The sequence below is a fragment of the Merops nubicus genome, unplaced genomic scaffold (genome assembly GCF_000691845.1).
Source record: "Merops nubicus isolate BGI_N331 unplaced genomic scaffold, ASM69184v1 scaffold105, whole genome shotgun sequence".
Taxonomy (NCBI): domain Eukaryota; kingdom Metazoa; phylum Chordata; class Aves; order Coraciiformes; family Meropidae; genus Merops; species Merops nubicus.
The window spans coordinates 10087-26459 of record NW_008611370.1 but is presented as its reverse complement, the minus strand read 5'-3'; the positions used below and the strand labels follow the sequence as shown (position 1 = coordinate 26459).

At 36.6% G+C, this 16373-nt stretch overlaps 1 protein-coding gene across 1 annotated transcript in view; it reads right to left on the bottom strand.

The window, feature by feature from the left end:
* Positions 1 to 11911, bottom strand: part of LOC103773795 (ras-specific guanine nucleotide-releasing factor RalGPS1-like) — a gene marked incomplete at its 5' end in the record, with an annotated part of 31435 nt that extends 19524 nt beyond the window's left edge. Inside the window, 3 exon segments of the mRNA XM_008941171.1 lie at positions 1561 to 1628; positions 9992 to 10085; positions 11774 to 11911. Coding sequence (XP_008939419.1) covers positions 1561 to 1628; positions 9992 to 10085; positions 11774 to 11911 — 300 coding nt within the window.
* Positions 11912 to 16373: the final 4462 nt, after the last annotated feature.

Below are 16373 nucleotides of genomic sequence, written 5' to 3'. Positions count from 1 at the left end.
CCTCTTTTCAGGTAGTTGCAGAGGGTGATAAGGTCTCCCCCGAGCCTCCTCTTCTCCACACTAAACAACCCCACTTCCCTCAGCCACTGCTCTTAAGACCTGTGCTCTGGTCCCCTCACCAGCTTCATTGTCCTTCTTTGGACACACTCCAGCACCTCCATGTCCTTCTCGTACTGAGGGGTCAAAAACTGAGCCCAGGATCCAAGGTATGGCCTCATCAGTGCCAAGTACAGGAGGATAATCCCTGTCCTAGTCCTACTGGCCTCACTGCTGCTGATATAAGCCAGAATGCTGTTGGCCTTCTTGGCCACCTGGGCACACTGTTGGCTCATATTCAGCCAGCTGTCAATTAGAACCCCCAAGTCCTTTCCTGCCAGGCAGCTTTCCAGCCGCTCCTCCCAAGCCTGTAGTGTTGCAGGGAGTTGTTGTGACCCAAGCATAGGACCTGGCACTTGACCCTCATACCATTTACCTTGGCCCATCAATCCAGCCTCTTCAGATTTCTCTGTAAAGCCTCCCTACCCTCAAAAAGATCAACACAACACTTAACTTGGTGTCATCTGCAAACTTGCTGAGGGTGACCTTGATCGCCTCATCCAGATCATGGATAAAGATATTAAACAGAATAGGACCCACTAATGAGCCCAGGGGAACACCACTTGTGACCAGCTGCTAACTGGATTTAACTCCATTCACCACATGCTCTTGGCCTGGCCATCCAACCCATTTTTACCCAGTGAAGCATGCACCCATCTAAACCATAAGCAGCCAGTTTCTCCAGAAGAATGCTGTGGTGTCAAATAGCTTTTAAAGTTATAGTAACAAGGTTACTGGCGCACTTGATATCGATACTGACAACTTTGACTATTGACACCAGTCAATTCCAGGGACGAATTTTAGACTTACTGTGCTATAGCTGGGTTTTTAATCTCAGCAGAGGAAAGTCCAATAGGTTTTATGCTACTATTAAAAACGTGAAATCTACTAATAAATCATCTTATACATGCTTCTCTTTGCCATCCAGGTAAACCCGTTTTCCAGAGAGGCACATAATAGTACATCCCTCCTCTACAAACTCTGCAAATCAAGTCTTACTTCTGAAATCAAATTGTTTTCTTTTATTTAAGATCAATGGATTTGTTTTGCCTAGTCAAATTAGTGCTGATATGTGTGAAATCAATCTTGATATTTAAGATATGATTGAATTCTGAGGGTGAAGCTCATAAAGGAAGAAAATTATTTAAGTCAAAGGACAGTATTAACCCAAGTACAAGCTGGCTATGAAGAAATTTGCAGTAAAAATCAGATCTTTTACAACTGTCAAAGCAGTGGTATTCTGGACAAAGGATGTTCTGAAACTGGAAGTATGCATGGAAAGGGATTGATTCTCTCACAGTCCTTAGAAGATAATTCTTTAATTGCAACAGAAGTTCTTACTTGAAACTGATTAATTCCTTCAGAACCCTCTGATATAAAATGGTTTTTCCCATATACTTCAGTGGAGAATTTATGTAACTAAAATTATTTCCTTACTCAAATTTTCAAATTAAGTTTTACTACCTGCAAGATCTTCTTTGGAGGAAACCAGTCGAGGAGAGCTGTTCCCTGGCTCAATTCTTAATGATAATCTGGAAAAAGAAATTTTTAGAGATATTAACAGAAAAAAATAATTCTCAAAAAGTTGAAAGAAACTGAAGAAATGTTTGCAGTGGTAAGCAGGAGCTTTACTTTGAGAGAAGTGTAGTTATATATTTTGTTATGTAACAATATATAATATATAACTTTTTTATAAGTAAATCACTACCTATAAGATGCAAGAAATAAACTGTGAGGGATGGCTATAAATACAGAAATGGAAATTGGTATTGTATACTCCCTGTCAGTGCAAAAACAAGTTCCTACAGTCTTTCACCTGGAAACAAAAAACAAAACCAAACTTGAAAAGTGAGAAAATTTAGATACAAACCTTACAGCAAATATCTTATTCCCTCTGTGCATTAAATGTGAATTTATGCTGTTACCAGGTGGACGCTTGAACTCAGAACCAGCTATTTAGAAATATTAGTTACTATGATTTACAGAAAAGGAACACGTGGGTAAAGTGACCAGCACTCAATAACAAAAGAAGACAATTAGAAGAAAGTTATGATATTATGTGCCAGTCTGCCTCACTCCATGTGTTTTATGATGCACTTACTTGTTGCCTTATCTCAGCAATCCAACATGTCTTGATCTTTCAGTGCATGTGACTTCGGCCATCTCTCAAGTTTATGCACTCTTAACTTGACATTCATGGGTCCTTTGCTCTGTGACAGTTTTACCAAATAAGTATGGAGGACTACAACATTAAGTAAATTTTAATGGGACAGGCATAAAACCAACAGGAAATTACTGCTGTTATTGCACAGCATTGAACACGCAAAAGTTGTGAAGGTTTCGAGCCACAGTCTGCAACGCTTGGCTGTATACAAACACCAGTGAATGTCTTTTTAACTCACAAGGAAAGGGGAGTAAGAACCTGTGACAGCATTTCAAAATATCACACGTGGCCTAACTATCACTTTCCTTCCTACCCTGTCTTTCAGGTACATAGAGTTTTATGGATAATAACTTCCAGTCCATTCTCCACAGTATTCCAACACTTTCTACTGTGTTTTAGTGTGAGGTTAGCTGAGAAACCTATGGTCCCTTCTCATGTTTTACAATCCACATTCTTCTAATAGTACTAGATTCTTTTAACTATCCAAAGTAATTCAAATAGGTAATGAATCATTCACTTTCAGATTATCTTTTCTTTCTGTCAACATGATTTTAATGAGTTACAGTAATATAAGTCATGTATCTAAAATATATATACTTATATTTTTAGAACAATTCAAATGTTAATTTGAATTCCTTTCAGTATGGAAAAATAGCAAAAAAACTTAATGAAGCCTCTCTCTGTAAATAGGGCCCGATGGTGTGAATTTATCTTCCATGCCTGTAGAAATGTTCCAGTCACATCCCTTGCACAGCAGTTATTCCTTTGTTTATTTTTAAGGTTGATCCGTTCCTCACTATATTAGAGGTTTATTGTCCCCATGCTGTGAGCTTGATTTTTGTGTAGAAAGCTTTTTTAAAAAGTATCATTGGTTTTAAGAATCTCCTGCAGAACTGTGCTATTCACACATTGATAAATATGGGTATTAAGCTCAGGTTACTGAGTTAGTTCATTTGATGAACCAAAGTCCTTATGCAAAACAGAACACTCATTTCAACTTGTTTCCCATAAGAGTTGCTCTCCAAACAGAAACAAACAACCCTTCTGCTAACCCATCTCTTTTCCACAATTGCTAATTTCTTTCTTCTGTTTCTGTCTGTGCAAAGGAGCTGTTGCATATCCTTCTCCACATCTGATAACTGCATGTTTTAGCTTCTACCAGCTTTGAGGAACTCATATCTGACGCTCCTTACTTATCCTGCTACCAAATAAATTACTCAGTTTTATTAGTCCCCAGTGGCAACAGCAACAGTTTGGTCACTGTGGAAACATTTGTCTCATAAGCCCACTGCAAAAATATGACTGCAAATCAGTCCATGTAAGCAAATAGCTTCTCTCTTTTACAATAGCACGATTTGTAAAGCATTCCTCTGGAAAATTTCTTGTTTTGATAGACTAAAAGGAATTAAAATCTATATGTAAGGATACCAGATTAGACTCATATTCTTAAGCATGCTGATGTGAACTGTGCTCATTAAGTAGGTCCAGTCTATCGTTTCAGATAACTCTTTACAGACTCAAGTATTTTTCAGAGCAAGTGTAGCAGGACCACCTCACATGTCTGAGGCCACCACAAATCACTTGTCCAACTTTACATTTTGTATCAACTTACTTAGCTTACTATATATCAAGCTCCAAGACCAAGTAGAATTCTTACATGTTTGAAAAAAGAGCACAGGTTAAATACTGTCTATGAGTATGTATGTAAGGTGAAGTGCTATGACCTGCTATCAGATTTAAGGCAAGAACATTCTCATATCTTCTTTGGTGGTCAGAACATCTCACAAAAGCAAGATCAACTTCCTTGGAACTACCCGCACCATACTATTTCTTTCTGTTGAAAAATATTCTTGTAAAGAAAAGGGGAAGGTAACAGCAGAAATGAAGACTTAACATCTTTATGCTTTTAACAAAGTTTTAGAAAGAAGCATGGTATCATCATAAAATCTAGAAAGCACATGTGGTGTGTGCTGAACTTAAAAGATCACTGATAGAGCAACAAGTGAGTCTTCAGTGTTACAAAATGAGATTATGTTGCTATCCATTGGTCAGCTCTAGAAAATGACAAATTAGATAATGATTATGTTTGGTTATGTTAAAGTACATTCTGAAACCTTAGCCTTTGGTAAGTCTCTAACATTTTGGTAATTGAATTTCGAAATGTTTTCAACATAAAAAAATACAATTTAGCTATTCAACTTAGCAAAATACAGGATAGTTTAAAAGAACAACAAATAAATACAAGTCTAAATTTCAGTTTTGGTAAATATAAAATACTCATGCTGACATGTGTAACAAAATACTTAAAATAAACTGTGAGAAAAGGGAATATATTCCAACAATGAGATGGGATTCCTGGACCACCTTCTCTCCTCTTCCCTCTCTCCTCTAGAAAGCTGGGAACAATCATAACCACTTTTTATTTCAAAGAAGAGATACTGCTAATTAGTACAGTTTCAACCAGTCTTAGCTTGTTTGTAACACAAATTCATTTTTGCAGTTCCTATGACACTGCATTTTCCACTGAGAAGCACAGGTTACACACATGCACACATGCTCATCTGCTCTCACCTTGCTGTATGTGCATATACTTATGCCAGCAGCATGAGTGGTGTCTCCCACATAGCACTCTCAGAGCCAGAATCTTTGGCCCCTCAGAAGCTTACTGTGATACTCTCAATAGGTCTATGCAGACACTTGCCACTTGATGTGCTTACAACCAACATTCATCATTCATATCCATCACATGGACCTCTATACCAAACTAATCTTAAATAACACTGCTACTGAGTGCCACTATATAGCTCATTTAAGGGTAACATTCCCAATAAGCCAGAAAAGAAGAATCTAACACAACGCATAAAATAAAGTAGGTAGCCAGTCTTGAACATAGTTCTGTTTTGTGGGAGTATGCTCTCCAGTACAGGATGGAACTAGTGCTAGGACAGTAAAGCTACTTTTACTCAATTCTCCTAATAGTAAGCAAGTGAATAAAGACAGTACAGCTTTGCAAGAACAAGATGTGTAGGTGCTCCATGACGAGGCTGAATAAAACTTCTCTTTCTTGAGACAAAGAAGACCTAAGTTGTGATAAAGCAGTGCAGTCCTCAAAAGTGTCACTCAGGGCATTTCTGACCAGTATTTGTGTACAAATTGGAACATTATGGGCTGCCTGTGTAGCATTTAAACAGTAGGTCAAACAGTTTCTGGAAGCTTCATTGTCTTCAAGAATGCTATGTGGAAGAGGCAGCTAAGGCAATAAATATGACTGTTTATCCATGTGGTCACTGGCTCATGAGAAATCACAGACTAATAGTGAATTTCTCCTCTACTCCTGCCTTTGACAAAATTCTTGGTGGAAAAGGTCCAGGGAATATAGCTGCCTGGGAGGCATGGACTGTTGGCAAGGTTCACTGTTATAAGTACTAATATTTTAAGCATCTGCCATACAATTCCTGTTATGGTGCAGCTGGTGCTTTTATAGTTGCCATCCTTGTTAGGAGTCCATATAATGTTTTGTCTGTTAATTTCTCTTGGATGCTTTTCCATAGCATTCTGCCCAGCTGAATCTAAGCTGGAACTGATTTTTCTGGAAATCATCTTACTAGTATATTGGAATATCAGTGTCTTGTCTAATATGCTCTGAAGAACTCAACTGTATGAAGAGATAGCAGCCTACAGAATGAGATTTCAATCCTGATTGTCCTGTCTAAATAACATCATAATAGAAGTAAAAGTCTTAAAACTGGCTTTTCTCAAACAGCAGCCGTGGAGAATACCAAAACAAATTCAGACCAAGAAGAACAGTGGAGAATACCAGGCCTGGCTTAATGATATCAGAAGGTCAGTAAAAAAAACAAACAAACAAACATTGTTTTGGAACTCCTGCAAAGCACGGCAGGTTAGAAAAGGATGTGGCATGGTGTCACAGTGTTTGGATAGCACTGTCTAGCTCAGGGAAACACTGCCTACCTGGGACAAGCGTTCTCCTCGCATCACTTCTTATGCTCCTGGAAGAGGAAGAAAATACTGCAAGCAGCTTCATCATGATATCTCTGAAGCCCACTGGCTGCCAGTTATGCCCTCACATAATAATTAGCACTACATTTTGGGTATAACTAGAAGGAATTCTGATACTTTGCTCCCTTTGCTCTCAGCTTCTGCAGAGAACAGTGTATGTTCTGAGCAAGAAAGATCTATTATTTTTAGGATATGACATCATTGTCAGGGTTTTTCTGGAGTGTTCCTACTTGCTGACAAGCACAAACCTAAAGCAGCAATGGGACTGGCACAAAAAACTGTGGAGAAAAGCTTTGTTTATATAAAGCAGCTGCCAAATTTTCCTTTTCAGTGTAATTGAGGTTCTCATTTGGCAAAACGTGTGTTGGGATCCTGCCAATACATTTTAGGGCAACTATCTAAGCTTCTCTCCCTGAGAGCCTGGTACTGAGATAGTTCTGTTCTCTCTGCCAAAGGTCAAGCATGCATCTTTTTGGAGTACACTAATACTGTTCCTGGCTTGAAAAGAGCAGTCACTGGAAAGAGAGAGAGAGAGGCGAGATTCTTTCCCGCTATAAAAACTTAGCACTCTTTGCCTTTTTAAGGCTTACAGTTTCTTCTGGCATGGGACCAGAAAATGCTATGAAACTGAAGATCCATTAGGGAAAATTGAGAGGAAAATGTGAAATCAAATATTCAAAAGAAGATTCAAAAACTTCTTATCAAATACAGAGATGGAAGAGGAACAAGAGTCCTATTTAAGAGTAGGTGTAATGAGTTCTGATGAATAAAGGCTTTAATTTAAACATTTGTTCTGATGAAACAAACATGGTAGGAAAAGGTGAAAGTTCTCCAATGGATATAAACTTCAGCAACTTTACTACACTAAGAATCAAATCTTTCCATCTTATGAATACCTCTTGCGACTTGCAGTCAATTTGTTTCTTGGCACAGTGAAGTCTAGAATGAAAACTGCTAAATTTGATGGAAATACTCTCACAAATAACAAAATCAAAAGAAAAAGTACTAAATGATCTTTAAGATACATAGCATATCTTCCAGCACTGTCAGCAAGATGGTTGCTGCTGAAATTATTTTCAAATTTAAACTGAAATTACTTACAACTTGAAGTTTTTCCAAATATTATGTTATAGTATCACATACTTACAGAAACCAATTATTTAATCTCTTTTTCTGAAGATAATACAGTTTGTGAAAGCTATCATATATAATGTTAACAGTGATGCACAAGTCTTAGACTGCTGTGTGCAATGCTAATGTTCAATGTGCATCCGCTGCATGATGCATCTCTATTTGTGAAGCGTATTCAGTGTCATGACACTGAGAAAAGGAAGAACATATGCATGCTATCATGTATTCTGGCAGGAATTCTAATTCCATGAAGTAGATATATTTTGCTACAAAACCATCATACAAACATGTCCTTGTTTCCTTTTTTTCCCCAGCAGTTTTCCTACAGTAACATGACTACTCTTTGTATCTGTGATCAATCAGGCACAAAAGCACAAACCTATCAAACCATAGCCAAGTATGATCTTTTGCAGTAAGCCACCCAATGCTAGTCCGGATTCTTCTGCTGAAGTTTACGCTAAGCACGGGGACAAATTTTGGACATTTTCCTCTGTCTTCGAAGTATGTCCTGATAGTATTCAGAGAAGTTCCGAAATACTTAGTGCGATTCACTTGCTTTTCCTGAGAGAATAATTCTAGAAGTAAAAGTTCCACACACATTTATCACAAGAATCCATATCGACAGATTTGGCTGAGGAAATGTACTGCATGCACACAGGGGCCTGAACCAGAACTAAGGGGAACAGCTTTGGCAGCTGCAGTTATCACCAAGAGTAATTATGTTCAAAATCAAAAAGACAAATCACTTGACTCATGCCATGCGCAAACACATGGGTTTTTGTCTCTGTTATACAGAGACGCCTTTTTTTCCCTCAACTGTCTCAGCAGGATTTTGCATCTGTATGCCAGCAATATTAACTATAATTGCAGAAAAATGTAGAATGTTTAGGGTAGGTCATTCCTCATGCTCATATATACCTGAGCCCCCACTAGTAATACACAGTCTTCTGATTCACTGAATCTGCTCTTTCCACCAACACGAACTGGAGCCTTCACTTCATTAACAGATCAAGTTTCAACTTAAAATTATGTAACTATTTGTCTCACTACACTGATTAAGAAGCTATACCAGAATGTCATTATTTTCAAATTTCAACTTTTAGCTTCTAAATTTTTTAATTTCTTTATCCTTATGGTACCAGTATAATTTAGTTTAATTTGCTCTTTACTCTCCTTATTTTCTCCCAGTTGTGTTTATATATAGCGATTCTATTACACAAATTTCTTCCTTTCTAGGCTAAAGCCAAATCTAGTTCTTTAAGTATGGTGTTACAACATAGACTTTATTCACCTGATTGCATCAGCATTTTTTTAAACCCACTCTAAGCACAGATGGCCAGAACTGTATACTGCATGCCACATAAGGTATCACCAGCTCCTTTTCAAGCAGTATTAACAATTTAACTTTTTACAGAAACAATGTATTTGACAGGTAGTAGGGATGAATTTGTCTTTTCGCAGCTGCATCTCACTTCTGGCAGACACATACTGATGAATACCACAAATTATTTTCAGAACAAATATGTAACATTTTTATTTTTCTGCCACTATCATTTTATTGATCAGGCCATATGGCTTTTCTTTTGTGATATCCAAATCATCTTCTACTTCAATGAACATTTCACAAACTGTTTTATTAGCATATGGTCTTTGTGCATACAAATTCTGAGACAAAGCTCTTAACTGAAGTATTAATAGAACAGGTAACAGGACTTGTTTTGAAGAAGTTCATTAGCAACTTTGCACTCCAAAACACATTTTAAAATCTTTCCTACCACCACCATATTACTGAACCATCTGGTTGCCTTGAATACTTTTAATTCTGTTGACCTAAATAGAGGTACTATACCTGTCAATAGCTAATTATATACCATTGCATCTACCTTGGTTTAGTTATTTAAAACCTTGGCTGAAAGACTTGTGATTTAATAGTGCTAGTTCCTTCAGAATTATTTGCCAGGGAATATCACCTCCTTTAACTGGAGCACATTAACATACTGACTGATATGCTCTATGGTGTCTATTTCACACCACTGGGTGGATTAGCTCTTCTACACCTCTTTTGTAAGCATTGCTTTAATATGCTTAAACCCCCAAAACATCAGGTTTATATTTTAAGTAGTGATTCATTAAAACTAGTAATTGAAATCAGAAGATGTTTTTAATGTATTATTTACAATAGCACAGAGTCTATATTGGACATCTTGGAGTTGGCTTTAGGGTTCCTGAACAAAATTCTCAGAACACAACCATTAAGTAATAGAATAAGGACTAGAGTTTCAACTGCTTTTATCTTTTACAAAGATATCTGATTTTGGAAATCCAGTTAGTGTCAGAAAGGAAGACTGTAACTCTGGATTGATTTTGGAAATCCAGTTAGTGTCAGAAAGGAAGACTGTAATTCTGGATTTTACTCAGGCATCCTGTTATTATCAGCTTAATTAATAAAATATCAAGAACACTAGACAAACCCCAAAACATGTTCAGCCAATAGTTTTTTGTTCAACTTGTAATCAAACTAACAGCCAAGTGATCTTTCCATTAAATTCCCCCAAACCTTAAGAAAAGAATGGTGCTTACTTGTAATTGTCATCTTCTACAAATTTCTGAAGTTCTTCAATGTAACGGACAGACTTCAAATACTTCTGCACATGTGGCAGTGTTGTGAGATGATCTGTGGAGTGTTCAAACAAAAAAAAAGATTAACATACACATCATTCAAAATTAATTTTTTGGGGTTTTTAATGGTTCTTATGGTTATCTGGATGGAAACAGAAATAAAAGAATAAATCAGGAAAAAAAATATTACTGTTGACTCTAAAAAGGTTTTAAAGATTTAGTTGAGCAAAACTGATGCTCATCTTTTAAAGAAAACAGATGCATTTCTTCATCATTATAAAAACTAGTGAAGATCATTATATGCTATCTCAAAAGTGGAAAAGAGCTACTTGTTGCAAACCCTGTTTGAATTTTCTGCTCACTGTTCTGGGGGAAATTAAAGAGCTGCAGCCATAGCTGTTAGTGATTTTTGTATGAACATGAAGAGACTTAAAAATTACACTGCTGAATAACAAGACAGCCAAATATTAAGACTGACAGAATAATCCTTTGGCACATGGTCCGTGGACAGGAACATGCCTTGTACGATATAACTTAACTTCTATGCTCATGTAAAGACATCTGTTTTAAGGACACTCATTATTTCAGAATATTCCTTCCTCAAGGCTGTATTTTAATTTTCATTGTGATTTTAACAAAACAACTCAAAATTAATGCATATCAATGAAGGAAGCTGCCAAAATTGTAAAAAGGAAAGGCTTAGTGAAATAAATGAGGTTTCTTTATCAAAGTATTCAAAGACAAAATGAAGCTCACAATAAGAACATGATAGCTGAATAATCTAGCTATTCAGAATCATACATTAGTATGCCTAGTCCATCCCTTTAAATACTTTATAATACTGAAGTTGACAACAAAGAACAAGAGCTTGATATTTAAGCATATGCAAGTAATTTCTCACCTAATTTTCTCACAATCTATTTATTTTAACATTTATTTTTTTCTATTAATAACTCTCAAAAAATTGTAGCATTTAAGTGTTCTGAATTTATTTAAATGTAGAGCTACTCTCAAGGTTTTCCAGCTTGTTTCATGTTAAAGCAATGAAAAGTCATGCTAAATCACCAAGGGTATGCTGAGTATTTCTCAAGACCCCAAACCCAGCACATTTCTCAACATAAGGCTTCACTAGCAGGCTAGAATTACAGAATTTATTTTAGAGTAAATTCTTGTTAACAAAAAGAAGCAGCCCCCTCATGTTCCTCACTTTATCAATAAGTGACGTATGTGGAAAAGCCTAATACACAATTTAACAACTGTTGTATAGATTGAAGTATTTGTATTTCATTTTCTAAACACATTATCAAGATTATAACAACAACAAAAAAAAATTAACACATTCTACACTCCAAAGACATCGTATCTACTGCAATAGAAAGGAAAGATATTAAGATAATTCCCTCTGCCTCTGATTGTAATAGAATACAACCCAAAGCAAACAGCTGTACTTGAAGGTATTTAATTTGTAGTCCACATGTAGCAGTAAACTCTGCACAACTTAATAATTATATAGATGTATTATATAGATGTAACTTAGAGTTCTTACAATTTAGAATACATGCTTATTTGCCTAGTTCACTGGTAGGATTGAAACTGCACAGAAGTGGAAGCTACATCACTTACTGGTGTTCAACTCTACGAGCAATAGCCTCCTGTGTTGCCTTTAGGCCAAAGCCCACTTTCACAATGTTGAACAAAAGAAATTTTAGTTAAGGCTTAACGGACATAACAAAATTTACCAACCATAGTTGCAGGAGACTTGCAGATCAGCTATTATTCGAAGAATATTGTTCATTTGATTGGATCTTTGTTCATTCTCCATAATGCTGCCTGAAGCTGGATATGCAGAATCAATGTAGATTAAATCCAAGAGATAAATTCCTGGCAGGGAAATTAAAATAAAAATTAAAAAAAATCAGTTAACTAATTGATCGAGTGTTTCAAACAGAAATAGTTACATAATTTTTAACGAATATAACAGCCAGCAACTATTTACACCACTGTGGTCTGAGCTCATTAAACAAAGCAGAGCTTAGGATTTGCATGTTGAAAAATTTCATAATTAGCACTTGAGTTCTAGGACCCTCTCTTAAAATAGGCCAGAAAATATTTTGCTCATGGCACTTATATAGCCTAGTGTCTACCATGAGCAATTTGGAGGACTGTAACAACGACACTGAAAAAAGACAGAGAGCGGCCCCAAGTCCCTCCCTGCTGCTGGTAGAAGCAGTGTGTGTGGGGCTGGCAGCAGGCACAGCAGCCTCTGGCCACAGTGGGCAGAAGTTTGCACTGCGCTCTTGGGCCTTCTAGGTCTGCCAGTATTTTCTGTATTAAGATATTACTGTATATTTTGGCTGAGGCTCCAGGCTGCACTTGCTAGAAGACAAAAGGAGATAGTATTAAGGTTTTGATTATGGGATGATTTAAAAAGGCATGAAGAAAAGGGTTTTATTTATTATTTTTTTAATTTAAAAAAAGGCATAGCCATTTGCCTAGGCTCAGACTTCTCAGTAAACACAGAAAGAGGGTGATTATTGTAGTGGCCAAAAATACTAACAGTTCTTGTGCTTTTCTAAAGCACTGGCTAACTAGACCAAATGTCATTTTTGGTTGGTAAAGAAGCATATTATATAGAAGTCATGTGTTGGAAGATGTCAGCTATCCTCATCACCAAAAATCTACCTATATTCAGTGTTTGGCAGGCAAATATTTTGCATAGTTAGTCTCTTTTGTATGGTACTTTTACCTTCAGAAATCATAGAAGAAAGTAAAAGGCAGGCTTAAAGAAGAAATGAATTCATGATACAGCATAACATTTCTTGCATGATACCCTATTGCTTTTTATCAACACACGCCATTCAGTTTCATATATCATTATGACTGGTAGCAGGCTTCTTTTACAGCCCTAGAACAATTAGAAAGCAATCACAAATGAAGGGAAAAATATTGCCTGGGAAGGACATAAAACATACAGACATCAAGGTTGAGGAAATTGAATCATTGCTGAAGACTGCTTAGAAAGTTCTAGTTTTTAACTCTGGTAAACTGAAAGATAATTCTGAACACAGTTTTTCAACACTCATGAAATCTATGATGAAAGTATAATGCAAGGCTCATCTATTTATTTCAGAAACTATCTGAATGCATTTAAATGAAGATGAGGAAGAGTAACACTCTTGCCTTTTGTGACGATACTGTAAGCAGTTTTAGTACTCCAATCAGATGAATGCAGAGGAGTACAGAGGTTCCGAGTGTGTGTGTGTAAAATTAATTTACTTTAGTTCTATCTATGCCCTCTTTTGATCAGGCCTTGGGCACAGATCACAGGAAGGAACAAAGTCATAATGCACAGCACTTCAATTCTTAAGTAAGTGGAATATTTAGCCTGCTGAGGCAGATTTTTAACAATACACTTAGTCATCTCCAGTGTGTCCTTGGCCACAGGGACATTCTGTGACTAAGACCTCCTGAAAGAAGTGAAGGCAAGCACCGTATAAAGGAGACTTGCTGCTCTTTTGCCTCTTCATGGAGCCATGCGACAGCCAGACATACCCAAACTAGATAATACAAGAAAGAAAGTGCAGCTTCATCAATTCTTAATGTATGTTTACTTTTTTTTTTTTTAAATTTTAAAAAAAATCCCATTACTGAACACTCAGTCTCCAGGAAATAAGAAGTGCTTCAATTTGTAATCGTGTATCTTTGAATACAGGTGTACAAGCAACTTAAGACAATATTTACACAAAGTTAGCAGTGGCAAATAGTAATGAAGTAGATGCAACCCTAATACTGCAATACCACTTGCAGCAGAAATCTTTTATATACAGTCTTCAATATTCTTATTTCTGCTGATAAAGTGCAAATCTGATTCTGCTGGATATGTACTTCAAAGGGGAAACCATAGTTTACACAGTGACCTTAGAGCAACTAAGTTCTAGAAGGGCTAAATACATCATTTTGCATCTCACAACTTCATTACTGTTTATTAAAAAAAAATCATAAACAAAAAAACCCTGCCAAAACTGTGCACAATGATGTGTATAATTTGCTATTATTCCACTAAGCACTCCAGATAGCATGAAAGCTTGGACCAACGGAAGCAGCTCCAAGCAGTAGTCTTTTATGTGATTTTCGCACATCATATAAGGACATCTGCTAGCTAAAGGTAGGGACAGGTTAACAAATATTTTTTTTCAGTTGATACAAACAAAGTCAAACTATATTTTGTAGCTACATATTAATTACCTATTTAGAGACAAGGGTCTATTAAAATCCACCCTTATCAGATCCTTTCTCTGTGTGCCTTGAAATCTCATAGCTATTGATGTTGAACATTAGTTAGCAACAGATCATGTTCCATCAATAACAATTTTCTTTTAATACAAGATAAGCAGAAATATTCTAGTCATTAGATCTGAAACAGAATCATTCTGAAACTCTTAAAAGTTTCTATTTGAGGCAGAATCCACTGGAAACAATAGTACATGGTAACTGTAATGCATGAACCCTTGAGAGACCTTTGCAAACTGCAACTTCATCAACATTTCACCTTACCATGCAATGCACATATTCTTCTAATTGTTCAGTAACAGCACTGTCAGAATATGCTTTCCAACACTTGGCACAATAAACTAAGATTTATACTTTTCAATTCCTATGAACTATGGAAAAATGTCTTAAAACACCACAGAACACAAATATTAACTAAAATGTAATAGCGATGAATACTGTCACAGAAGTCTGACTCAACATCCACATCCTCCCAAAACATCCCCCAAAACACCTTCCTCCAGAGCACAGAAGAAATCAAAACGAAACTAAATGCTCTAGAAGCCCAAACACAGTACAGTGATTCCACAAGGCTAACCTGATACAAGCCTTGGTTTTGTAGTTTTTTGCATGTAAATGCAGCCGGTAGAAGAAAAGCAGCAGATTAAAGAAGCACAGGACTACATTAATCCTCTATGTATGTGGTAGGGACTAGGTTAGGAAGTGTGGTCTCTGTGTCTGAAAACAACTCTATGTACTAGGATTTACTAAGTGATCTGTAGAAGATACTGTTCTTCTGTTAGCTAAATATGACACAAATACTGTTTCAGATAAAAATCAGTATTTCCTGTGGGTGATAACTTCACTTTCTTTTTTTACTTACATTTTAGGGGGCGAAAAAAACCCCAATAACTCAAATCCCAATTCCTGCTTTCCATTCTTCTGAACTTACCTATTACAAGGGGCCCGACCACACTGGGAACTACTTCAGCCTTCATCCAACACACAAGCGATACTAACATCTACACACTGGCAATAGGGACCAGGCATCTTCCACATCAGAATGAAGAACCCTGATTTCCCCAGTATTGAAATGTCTCGGTAGCAGTCCAATGCTGTGCCCAGATTGAGTTACCGTAATTTTTCCATGATCTGGAGATCCTACCTAGATATTTCAATAGTGCTCCTCTTCCCCCCTCCTTTTAGAGCATGTAAGATGATTGGTTTCATATGATTTTTTTTCCCCTAGTGTTAACAGCCTTCATCTGGGCAGTGCCATTTTTAACTCTTTTATATATATGATTTGACAGTAGGAATAGATGAAAATCAGTTGATTTTTCTCAGAGGAATCACAAAATTATTCCCTCCAGCAAAAGACTTTAAGACATCCTTCTCAAAGGAATGCCTCCAGGTTGCCACACGCCAAAGAAAACACGCAGCACTAGCTTTTCAAACCTTGGCTTACATTTCTGCTACTGTGCACTGAAAAAAGCTCCCTAAGATGTGAAGCCATCAGGATATATTCCAGAGGGTGAGCTCATGGGCAGCTACTTTCACAGGCAAAACATTTTCCAGTGATACTGACTTTTCTCCATTGTTACCAGAACTACTTTTGCAGCTGGTCATTGTATATGGACAACACAGTTTTGTTGTGTTTTTTTTTTCCCCCCTTACTCTATTTTGTAATTGATGTAAAACTATCTTGTGAAATAATAGGGTTAGCAAACACAAAATTAAGTGGTTAAAACATACACTTTACTGCATACTGCTCTGCTAAGGGCCTGTGCAATTCTGAAAATGCAAGTAAGTTAGGAAACAGCTGCTGTGTGGTATTTTTGTTAGTCAGATATTCACTACTTTGCAACAAAGAATAATTGGCTGGTGGGGAAGTATTTCAGATTAGCCTCAGGACTTCAATTTGTTATTCTTACTTAACATTTTTATCAAGTACTATAAGAATGTTCCACATCTGTTTAGTAAATTGTACTGTTACTGTGACAACAAACAAGCTACAAAAGGAAAAAAAGTCAGATGTTTTAATGAACAGATTTTGTTTCCTATTTACCATCACATA